The sequence below is a fragment of the Phasianus colchicus genome, chromosome 20 (assembly GCF_987193195.1).
Source record: "Phasianus colchicus chromosome 20, bPhaCol1.hap1.1, whole genome shotgun sequence".
NCBI classification, from domain to species: Eukaryota; Metazoa; Chordata; class Aves; order Galliformes; family Phasianidae; genus Phasianus; species Phasianus colchicus.
This window is the reverse complement of record NC_143455.1, coordinates 4,013,905-4,025,612: the sequence shown is the minus strand read 5'-3', so window position 1 is coordinate 4,025,612 and position 11,708 is coordinate 4,013,905. Positions and strand designations below refer to the sequence as shown.

Sequence of the window (11,708 nt, the reverse complement as noted above, 5' to 3'; positions counted from 1 at the left end):
TTAGACTCTGGAAAGAAACAGCGAACCACCATAGCAAAGCCAACAGGGGCATGTGGTCCTAAAATAGGATGGGGCAGTTGAATAACTGAGAGGAGCCACGTCAGCTTCTGGAAGTACATAGGCTCCTGTAAACACTGGTAGGGTAAAGATGTGCCTTTAGAACTGTGTAAATGATCAACACGTGAGTTTTAAAACCACTGCAGAGTCACATCAGGGTACAGGGTCAGAGCTATGGGGTTAAAATCTACTGACATTGCTTTGATGCAGTGAGGAAACAGGCACCCACTGAATGTGGTCCTAGTGGACACACCTAGTCCTTCACTGAGCACCCTCCTCCCATTGCAGCAATGCCATCTCAACAGTTACCATAATAAAATCAAAAAAAGCCACTGCTTACCTGGAGAAGTCTGCTGGAGCACTATGATATGTCCTAGGAAAACAACAGTAATTAAGTCCCAGCATTAGCAAAGATGTACTTAGAAGAATTAAAATTAACATGCCTGCAGTTGTTTTTCCCCTTTTATTACTATTTTCATGCCACTGGCTGGCCAAGCATCCCCTTCATGATGAACATCATTTGGCAACTTCGTAAACAATTATTTTGAAAATGAGATCCAGAAATAAAACCCTGTATGCTTCCTTTTCCACTCCCTGGGCTGATTATGAAGGCCTGTTACCCACAGGAACATGATGTTTTGTCAGACCATACCTCGACGTCTCTTGCAATATGTGATCAGCAGTGCTCCTCCTGCACAAATCCCCAGAATCAGGAACGTGGCAGTGAGACCAGCATGGTTGTTTTCATCAACTGAATATTGAGGACTACCTGCAGAGCAGAAGAAAATGAATCCAAAAGAATCCAACAAGTGTGCCAGGATGGGAGCCTGCCTCATAAGCATCTGCTGGGAGGAACTGTGGATAGTGCTCCTGCAATGCAGCCCGTAAGGGCTGGTATGGGAAATGGAACTGATGAAGGACAGAACAAATGGTCCATGGCTTTGGATACCTTAACGAAGATACTTGTAACAAAAGAATGACTATTAGCATTCAAAAAATCTCTTGACTTCCCACCAGGACAGATATGTCTATCATCCAAAATAATCAAGCACAGTAGGCATTAGAGCTCATACACTGAAAATGTGAGGAATAGCTTTGTGAAGTCTTCCAGTGATCTTACAGTTAGCCAGTTTTACTTGTTTGGATGGCTGTTGTTTTGCTAAAAAACAGAGGTAGAAAGCAAATGCTGGAAAAACATTTTTCAAAGCAGCGTGGTTCTGGATAGCGTGTGTTTCAGATACAGGGATTTGATAAGGACAAGATGTTCAGCTACGTCAGTGATGAGTTCAAAGGCCGCCACTCAGAACATGAAGTTTGACCAGGATTCCAAAGACCTCAGTAGACATGAACCTAAATATACACGTATCTGGACAGCTATTTTAATACTGGCTGCAGCAAGCTGTCTGAGCAAAACTGTCTCAAAACTTAAGGCAGACAAATATGTGATGGAAAGACTGACCTAGATCTTCATAATCAAGGATGTCACCTGTATTCTCTGTCGCTGCAATGTAGCACTTCAGGACATTGTGAGGGTTTGTATGATCTGTGTGTGTTTCACAGCAGATTCTTCCCTTTTCTGTCATGCTGTGTCTCCTATCTTCAAGGGAATCTGAAAGGTAAAATTGTTAATTATAAATACGGATCATTTCTAAGATTTTTAACCAAGGGCTGTAAGCCAAAACCAGGGATTCTTGGTGTATCTCAAAGACTTCCAGCTGAGTTTACCTCTAGACTTCAGGATGGCACACGGTTCTCCTAATCCCTCATCCTTCTCCCAGAAAATGGCATAAGCTCCGTAATGATACACATTTTCTTGCAGAAAACACATAGTAATGTATGTTTTGTTGATCATCAGCTGAATCTTTTCATTTGAAAACATCTCATTTTCTGTTTTGCCGATTATTTCAAAGTCTGCGTAATCAGATGGTTTGCATTTTTCTTCCCCACAGTATTTACAGTAGTAGACTGTCACAGTGGTATTGATGATGGAAGAGCCATCTGCCCCCTCAGCAAGGTTAGCTCTGGGCACAGCAATACCTACAGGAGAAAGCAAAGAAAAAAACCATTTCCTATCAGTTTTCTTCCAGACTCCTAGAGTTAGGAGAATGGGAGTTGAGTTCTGGTGGACAAACCCACTTGTGGCTTAGAAGACACTATATCTGCCAATGGGAAATTTTTAGTAGGTACTGGATCCAGTTCCCCAAATAATTTTTGGAGTAGAAAAAGGATACTACTCCGTCCTGCTGCCATTAGGGTTTGAACTAGGAAGCTGGTTGCCTGGGAAGTGAGTTGAGAGACATCTCTCTTCAGCTAAGGGATCCTCTGCTCAGGCAGGCTCAGATAAGGATGAGGGGAAATGGTTTTAAGTTGAGGGAGGGGAGATTTAGGTTGGACGACAGGGGGAAATTCTTTACAGAGAGAGTGGTGAGGTACTGGAACAGCTGCCCAGAGAGGCTTGTCCTTGGAAGTGTTCAAGGCCAGATTGGATGGGGCCCTGGGCAGCCTGGTCTAGCATTAAATGAGGAGGTTGGTGGCCCTACATATGGCAGGGGGTTGGAGCTTCATGATCCTTGAGGTCCCTTCCAACCCTGGCCATTCTGTGATTCTATGATTCTGTGATAATTCACCCCTTGTTTTCTATGCTTCCACAAACCTATGGCCAGGTCTATCTCCAGCAGGTATCATTGTCCCAAGACTATGTTGACAGCTGAGCTGCCAGACTCCAGCTGGATGTGGTGCCCCACAATCAGTGCCACAGATTCAGTTTGGCAGCACTTCCACAGACAAGCAGCTCAGCCTGGCTGAAGTGCAGGAGTGTGCTGGGCATTGAGAGCTGGTAGAGAAGTTTGAGTCTTTCGGGCTCTCTTGGTAAAGAGCTAATCCTTTAAGAAAGGACTAATCTCATCCGACTTCAGATGGATTCAAAGAGTCATTCTTCCCAAGTGAAGCAGTTGCAACAGTGAACCACCTTCCCCTTCTTCTTATCTCAGTTGTTGCATGGTTTCAGTTTCAGCTGGACATAACAACAGTTTGCATGTTTATAACTACTAGCTACTACAGCACTGTGAAGGGCAAAGAGTCCAACAAGGTGACTCACCTGCATGTGGAGTGGGCAGGGCCAGCAGCAGGAGGCACAGCCACAGGATGCAGGCAGAGCCCATTGGGCTACTGAGCACTGATGGACCTCCGTGATCCCAGCAGGGTCACCCGACCCAGTCCTGAGTTATCTCCCTGTGTGCATCAAATAACAGCTGTTATATTGCTTCTTTATCTTTCCCCAGTCAAAAGAAAACAACCTCCAGACCAAGTGCTGAGAAGCTTCAAGCTGCGAAAGCTGGAGTTCAGGCAAAGAAACGCTTGTGCTGCTCAGCTGTCATTGCATCCTGCAAGGCACTGACACTCATTTCCAGCCCTGGATTCCCTGCAGCAGCAGAAGCCACAAAGTCCTATTGCAGAAGAGGATAAATCCCTCCCAACCTTACTGGCCAGGATGCTCCAGGTCCATGCACATCACTCAGCAATACACACAACAAATCACTCCCCATGACTTGCTGCCACTTCCAAAGACACACACCCAGACAGGTAGGAAAGATGCTCTGTTGTGAGTGACTGCTTTGCATGACCTGACTTGAAATATTTACTGTTACATCGCTTTTATTTCTGATTTGAACAGATATCAGGTTTTCTAAATGAAAATTCAAGCAAATAAAACCCGTAGTATTTCTTAATAAAGAGTGAGAAAAACATCCTGGGTCATTCCAATGACACTGAAAGTGGATTTAGATAAAACACAACTTATACTTTCTGAAGGAGAAAAAAAAGTAATTCCCCTGGAAAACTCACCTAGGTTTGCTCACTAGGGGAGCGGTGGCAAACATTAACTGTTCTGCCCTTCAGAGCTTTTAATTAAAAGTTTTCATTAAGATAATTTTCTTAATGGGTCACCAACTGGGAACTGCCATGGGTGAATTTCCAAATTACACGTTACATCATCAGCAGGAATTAATAACTGCTCAGCTCCCTCGCCCTGCGCTGGGTGAGAGCTGCAGAGTGCCACTGTGACCCCAGGAGCAGATGGGGCAGGAGACATCCCAGCCCTATGGAAGCCCCTACAGCTGCCAGCAGACAACACAGCCCACCCTGTCCCACTCAGCATAACACAAGGGAGCAATTCCTCCATGCAACGCAGCACCGCTCCATCCATGCACCATCTGCAGGGATTGCTCCTGGCCCCACAGACACCAGAAACATCCAGAGCACCAAACAAGCACAGAGACCAAATCATTCAGTGCTGTTTCACACTGCTCTCCCTAAATCCTCTTTCTGCAAAGCATGAGCCGGCTGTGACTGCCTCCTCCTGCTCTGCAGGCACTGAGGGGGGCTGTCACCAACTTTGTCCTTGGAACATTTGCTCAACTCAGACTGGCAGTTGTTTACCCACAGATCTGACAGCAAACAACATTGTTTTCCCCAAAGTTTTCAGTCCCTCCCAAAGTTTTCTCTCCCTCTTTGTTGCCTCCTCCTTTCTCCTTTCCTCCTGTGCTGCTTGCAGCACATCTCCCATTCTCTTTCCTTCATCAAGATTTCTTCCTTCTCTTCCTCCTTGCTTTTTTTCTAAAACAAACAGCTCTCTCTGTCTCGTCCCCAGTACCACTTAAGGCAGATACATGATTTTGCAGTTTCTGCCATTAATTTTAAACTTCCATCAGCAAGAAAGCGCTCGAATCTAAAACTAAACATTTCCTTGGCACAGAAAACATTTTTCATCAAGTTGCTTTCTTTCTGCTCACTTTCGTCTTCAAGGCAGTACAAATTCTCACTGCTGAATCTGTGGCAAAGCAATGCCAAACCCTAAATGCAGTCCAGCCCAAGCAGCACAGTACCAGTTTTAGCATCAAGAACTGAGTATCAGCTGTGAGTAGAGCCCCAACGAGGCATTCTGGCTTTGTTTCAGAAACAGCTGTTGGAATACAGTGCACTTTTCCTTCTCCCATATGTTCACATGGTTGCTGCCCTGCTCTTTCCCCTCCAGTTGACCACAACACATCATCACCCTCTCCTGCAGCAGTAAACACTGTGTCCCTGCCCCTCCTCACTCTCTCACATGGACGTGCAGCTCAAGGTTTTATGGCTTAATGAGCTCTTCAGCATATGATCATGTGGTTGAGCCCAACTGTTCTGGTGATGTAATGCAATATAGAACAGATTTATATGTTACTGTAAGTTTCAGAAAGAACTTTTGTGTTCTCTTAGTATCCCATGGGAGAGGATTTCAGTTTCCAACAGCTTGCAGAAAGCAATAGAGCTGAAAGAAGTAAAGAAACTACAGCAGAAACAGGACTTCCTAAGATGCTACATACTTCTTCTTTTAACTTGAAGCTGTTTCCTGGAAGAAGAGTGGACTTTACACAAAAGAACTGCAGTATTGTTTTAAGTACCAGCTTCATGGGTTGATCTGCTGAATGCCACTCAACAAACCTTTGCAACACATTAAAAACAAGAGAAAAATCAGAGAAAGAGGCAAAACAGCTATTGCCAGAGCTAGTCTGCAAACACAATCTGTCCCCCTCAGCACCAACAAACAATGGGGATACTTCTACAGAATCCCTCTTATGAAACACTTTCACAATTAACCACTGGGAAACACAACTGAGAATTTCTGCTGTTTGTGGCACATTGGGGTGAGTAGAAGCAACTCTTTCCTTGATTTCATTTCTGTAAATGAAAAACCAATATCCTTACTGCCTGATGCTTTCTGTTTTGGTTCTGTTTGTTTGGTGGCCAAAGCCACCAGGATCTCCACAGGTCCCTTTTGGGGTGCAGAGGCAGCAGCATGCAGGGCTGCTTCTCGCTGAAAAGAGGGAGAGTTGCAAAGGTTCCTACTGCAAAACCCACCCATCAAATGGCTTTTATCCATACAAACAACAGGATGGTAATTTTGGAAAAGGGGTATTAGAAAAAAAAAAAAATCACTAAGAAGCTATGAGGACAAGAAATAACAGTTATCTACATGTGGGAAAATTATTTAGCATCCTGTGAAGATGGAAATACTGGGGTAGATTTATTCTGTAACTCCTGCAGTCACTCACACAGATTTGCACTAATTCATCAAGCTGTCATGGTTTTGCAGTGACAAGAACAGGGCAGTCACTGAAGTTGCATGCACTGAATGATGCAGAGAACAACCCAAACCACACTGATAGCTCCCCTCCCACCACAGATGCTTTTAGTGCCTGTTCTGAATTGCCTCCTTAAGAAGAGGAAACCAACAGTTTGTAAGGGAAAAAGAGCAGCTGTAGGACAGGACCTTACAGAAGAGCACCGTGTAAATACCTCGAAGGATGTGTGAGTCCGAGGAAGCCCTCCTGAGCCTGTGCAGTGTCTGTGTGCTCAGGACATGCAGCTCCACATCCAGAGCCCTGCAGGAGACACCAATCACTGCAGACAGAGGCGTGCTGCTGGTTTTCCCTGCTTTTAAAAGCAACTCGATTTCACTTTCAGTCTGGCAGGAAGTGGGACATAGAGCCTGGGATCGATGCCAGCCAGGCAAGTTCACGAGATAAAACACAGGAAAATCCCTGCAGCAGGGCATATCACTGCCAAAACCTGCCTACGAGGTGCAGATTTTGCCCCCTGCACAGATATCTGGGCCCTGATGCTGGCTCAGTGCACAGCAGTAGTGATGCACGGAGCTGGGCTGGAGCAGGGCATCCCTGCCAGGGCCAGGAACCTGGCAGAGCTCACCTAATGCAGTGCCAGGCTTGTGGATGTCACTCTGTCTGGCATTGCAGCCACACTGCTGGGAGCAGAGGGAGGGCAGCAAGTCTGCACAGCCCTCTGCCCATTAGAGACCTCCCTAATGCCCAGACTCATTGCAACTCAGGTAAAACAAGGCTCATTTCTCTTGGCAAGGCATGAACTGCTCTTAAATATCAGGAGGATTTTCTTGTTCAGACTGTTCCAGTCTTCCTCTCATCTGAACCAGTTTAGTTGCTTCCCCATGTCAGATGTACGTCTCTACCTCACGTCCCGTGTTTTGTCTGCAGACTGTAGCGTGTTTCCATACAGACGTGACAAACACTTATTTTTGAATAAGTCCAGGGAATCAATCTGCTGCGTACTGGAAAGATGAAATGGCATTGGATCCATAGTGCCTCTGCCACAGCTTCCAAAGATGAATAAGCAGAAATATGACAATATCCTCCACGTTAGCAGCCTTTCAATTGCTCAAGGGAGAGGGACAGACTCTTTAGCAGGGTCTGTGTGATAGGAACAAGGGGAAGTGGTTTCAAACTATAAGGCAGATTTATATGAGATATAAGGAAGACATTTTTTAAGGAAGAAAAGTAGGAAGAGCACAATTTATTTGTGCTGAACGAGTGTCCATAAAGCATCTTTAAATCACACAATCCCAGCAAAGACAAAAGAAGCAGCTTTCTCTATAGTGACACTGAAATTTTGAGAGCTAAGTGTAAACCACCAGATTTCTTTAAATTTAAAGGAGAGAATAAATCAACAAAATACCACTTTACAAATTAGAAATGAGACAAGCAAATCTGAATGACAGCATTAGTTTTTCTGGCAGTGCTGAGCTAATACACCTCTTTGCACTGGCATCTTCCTGTTCAAACACAGACTGAATGAAATGGAGCCAGAAAAATAGCAGCATTAACAAATGTGATTAATTTTCCAGGCAGCACACAGGGTCTTGTAGTGACGAGAGAAACCAGGAATTACTTTCGACCCAGAAAAATATTATCTTTAATCAAACAGTGATTTCCTACACTCATGAGTTCATGAGACTCACTCATGAGTCTGCCAGAAGGTAAAAACAACAGACTTCCCTTCACTTGCAGCTTTTGTCATCTGCAGCAGAGAAAAAAAGCATCATCCTATAAACAGGTGATAAGGAGCTAACGCAGTGTGCCTTTGTGGCTCAGAGGGCAAATGGGATCCTGGGCTCCATCAGAAGAGGAGTGGCCAGCAGGGACAGGGAGGTGATTGTCCCCCTCTACTCTGCTCTTATGAGGCCCCATTTGCAGTACTGTGTCCAGGTCTGGAGCCCCCAGTGCAAGAAAGACAGAGAGCTGTTGGAGAGGGTCCAGAGGAGGGCCACGAAGATGATCAGGGGACTGGAGCACCTCCCCTACAAAGACAGGCTGAAGGAGCTGGGCTTGTTCAGCCTGGAGAAAAGAAGGCTGCGGGGTGACCTCATTGCAGCCTTTCAGTACCTAAAGGGAGCCTACAAACAGGAGGGGAATCAACTCTTTGAAAGGGTAGATAACAGCAGGACAAGGGGAAATGGTTTTAAGTTGAGGGAAGGGAGATTTAGGTTGGACGTCAGGGGGAAATACTTTACAGAGAGAGTGGTGAGGTGCTGGAACAGCTGCCCAGAGAGGCTGTGGATGCCCTGTCCCTGGAGGTGTTCAAGGCCAGATTGGATGGGTAGCCTGGTCTAGCATTAAATGAGGAGGTTGGTGGCCCTGCATGTGGCAGGGGGGTTGGAGATTCATGATTCATGAGGTCCCTTCCAACCCTGGCAATTCTGTGATTCTGTGATTTGTAACATAAAACTGTTCCCAGACATCAGTCATTAGGAAATCCTGGGTTCAAAGAGACCCATAAAGATCGAGCCCAAGCTCTGCATTACTTTATTTCTACACATTTCTTATTTCATTTTCTCCAGGCTAAGACTCTCCATTTTCTTTCTAATAACACTTTTCTCAAAGAAAAACATGTAACACCAGTTGTACCCAATGGTTCCACGTGTTCAACCCTTCTTGGCTAGCAGCCAGGTTGTATGTGCTGGTCCTGAAGAGCTTTAGCACACACAAGATATCCACCCACTGGCACATGATTTATCCTGGAAGCTGGGATCTTTGCTCTGGCAAATCAAATTTTGCCTCAAGAAGCCAGCAAAAGTCAACTAAATGTAACATCGAGACAAAAGGGCAGAATGGACATCAAAGGAGGAGAACCCATAGAGCTGAGTGAGGAACTGAGAGCCAAACCCACGGCTGCATCAGTGTAGACAACTGAGATGAACTAACTGCACAGTACTGAAGGGTAAGCAATACCTCTGATGGCTTCAAAACCGTGGGGCCCCATCTCCACACCAAGCTAGGAGACAGCCAAACCTGCATCCTGCAGTGAAAAGTCTTCTGATCCCAATGGCAGATTGGAGCAGGCATCTTCATGAAGAGTCACTCTTGGGCCTTTGCCCAAACACCCATGTGAATTGAGTGAACAAGAGGAAATGGTTTGGGTTGTTCCTTAATTTTCACAGTGAACAATCAAATCGCCACTTCTCTGCTCTTCCTAATTCCAAAATACAGAAGAAAACTATCATTTCTCTTATTTCTTACTTTCTCAGAATTGTTTTCTGTCAAAAATATTTCGCAGAAAGTGCTCCATGTCATAATGCTCCTCCAAGTTCCACGACACACGGACAGATGACACAAGGCTGTCCTTGCCCCTCTGGCACACATCCTCTGCCCAGTCCCTGGTCTGAGCACAGCCATAGCAGAGAGGCTCCAGAACTGAGCACAGATACTTGAGGTGAGACTGGGTGTGCACACATGTGAGGGATGGTCAGAGCTCCCTCGGAACCCCAACAAAGAGGTTTCTAACACTCACGGGCTGCTGCTGGCAGGTTGGAGCTGCTTAGCTCCAAGCCAACCCATCACACTTTGCACCAGAGACAACCCGGGCATTACTGAGATGTGACTTACCTCTGTGGAAGAAAAGCAGACCTGGCAGGACAGCTATCAACTCAATCAGTTCATTGGGAAACTAAAAACAGCCTTGAGCCAGGTGAACTTTGAAACAAACAGGTTTCAGGACAACCCCAGCCCTCAGTTGACTCAAAGCTGGACCAGCCTCACACAGCACAGCACGTGGCACCTCCATTGGGACACATGTCCTTTTGGACTCCAGAATTTCACCCCTGCCCCTTTCTCTGCTATATCACCTACTGATTCTGGCCGCAGGCGAACAAGGACACACACACACACAAAAAAAAAAAAAAAAAAAAAGCCAGGAAAATGTGCTCACAGTGAACCCTTTCATTTGCTGGACAATCTTTTATTATTATTATTATTATTATTATTATTTTATTTTGTAACTTTTAAAAGCAAGCATCGTGCTTCTTTCCAAACTTCCTTCCTTGGCCAGAGTTAAGATGCAAATAGCACAAGGGAGCAAACTACAGCCAAGGAACACAGCAGCAAATCCACCTGCTGGGATTTTCTGTACTTCTGCAGAAGAACAGAGTGGGGAGGTTGTGGTAGGACCAAACTCTTCACTCAAAGCTAAGCCCATTGACACAGTAGTTGTGTTCAAGTGCTGCTGTAAAAGATAGCAATAATCTGACAATTTGACTCAAAAATTTATGTCTCTTTTGCCTCGATTAAAAGTACAAAACGTTTGTATTATCTAATTCAAGCATGGGGAATAGAAATCCGGGGGAAATATACACTTCCTATACTACAATTTCAGGAACAAAGAACTTCAGTATCCTAGAACTCTTCTGAGAAGTTTATTCTCAGAATGCCCTTCCTGACACTCAGTTCCCTTACAGATGGAGCTTTCGTTGCATCTTTTCATCAAAAATTCAGTACCTGAATAACAGGAAAAATGCTATTACGTCTTAGTGAGGAAATTCGCCTCCTCTTACTTAAGAAAAGTGCTTTTGAAATTAATGTCTTCTTGTGGGTTGCCAAACCTCATCTGACATTACTGGCTCAAAATCTTTTGGAAATAAAGTCACACTGTGCTGTGTGTTTGCTACACCACTTACCAAACCTCATATACATGTAACACCAGAATCTCAATCTCACTGCACATCTCACTGCACACTGTTGCACATATGCAACAATTTCAATCTAAGGCACAGTTTTCAAGTTCCTTACATGGTTTTGTCCTCCAAGCCCATGCAACTTGCAGACAACCAATCTGTTGGATAAGTGACAGGACATCCCTCCATTGCCAACAAGCAGCAGTGCTCCAGGTGAGGTCTCAGTGCAGAGCAGAGGGGCAAGATCAACTCTCTTACCTGCTGGCCATGCTGCTTTTGGAGCGACCACATGGTTGGCTTTTTGGGCACAACCTTTTCCATCCTCTGGCTTTGATAGTGGGCATTGCTGTGACCCAAGTGTCAGACCTTGTGCTTGGCTTTGTTAAACTTCTCCTAGGCCCAGGGCTCCTGTCTGTCCAGGTGTCTCTGGGGGACACTAGTTCCCACAGCTGACACCACTGATCACCAGTGATGGTATCCAAGAGCACTGGTCCCAGGACAAACCCCAGAGGGACACCATTTGTCACTGGTCTCCAAGCAGACACGGAGTCTCTGAGACCTCTGCTTTCTGGGAACAGTTTCACAACCAGTTTCTCAACCATCAAATGGCTCACCCACCACCTCCAGATATTTCTAATTTAGAGAGGATTTTGTGGGGGACCATGCCAAAAGCTTTACAGAGTTCCAGATAGTGGCTTTTCCTTGTCCATTGACAGTTACACCATAACAACTCTTTTTATCTTAGGACTTGCTTTTTCAGGCAGTGGGTTAGGAGGAAGGAAACAAAACAAATTATTAGCATACGTTTTAAATCCTGACCTGTGCAGTAAAGGTCACAGCAGGAGTGAGAATGACT

At 45.2% G+C, this 11,708-nt stretch overlaps 1 protein-coding gene across 5 annotated transcripts in view; it reads right to left on the bottom strand.

Annotated features, from left to right (window-relative positions):
* LOC116232635 (uncharacterized) overlaps positions 1-11,708 on the bottom strand; it is a 35,659-nt gene that overhangs the window by 3,078 nt on the left and 20,873 nt on the right. For 2 of the 5 annotated variants that reach the window (XM_031599156.2, XM_031599157.2), the window contains exons 1-6: positions 6,391-6,545; positions 3,155-3,288; positions 1,783-2,094; positions 1,517-1,666; positions 710-826; positions 398-430 (exon numbers count right to left, since the gene is read on the bottom strand). In XM_031599156.2, coding sequence (XP_031455016.2) covers positions 398-430; positions 710-826; positions 1,517-1,666; positions 1,783-2,094; positions 3,155-3,218 — 676 coding nt within the window. In that variant the 5' untranslated portion in view covers positions 3,219-3,288; positions 6,391-6,545. Of the gene's footprint in view, positions 1-397; positions 431-709; positions 827-1,516; positions 1,667-1,782; positions 2,095-3,154; positions 3,289-6,390; positions 6,546-9,788; positions 9,822-11,708 lie in introns of those variants that run through there. The other 3 variants (XM_090121848.1, XM_031599159.2, XM_090121849.1) reach the window with 3 other exon arrangements.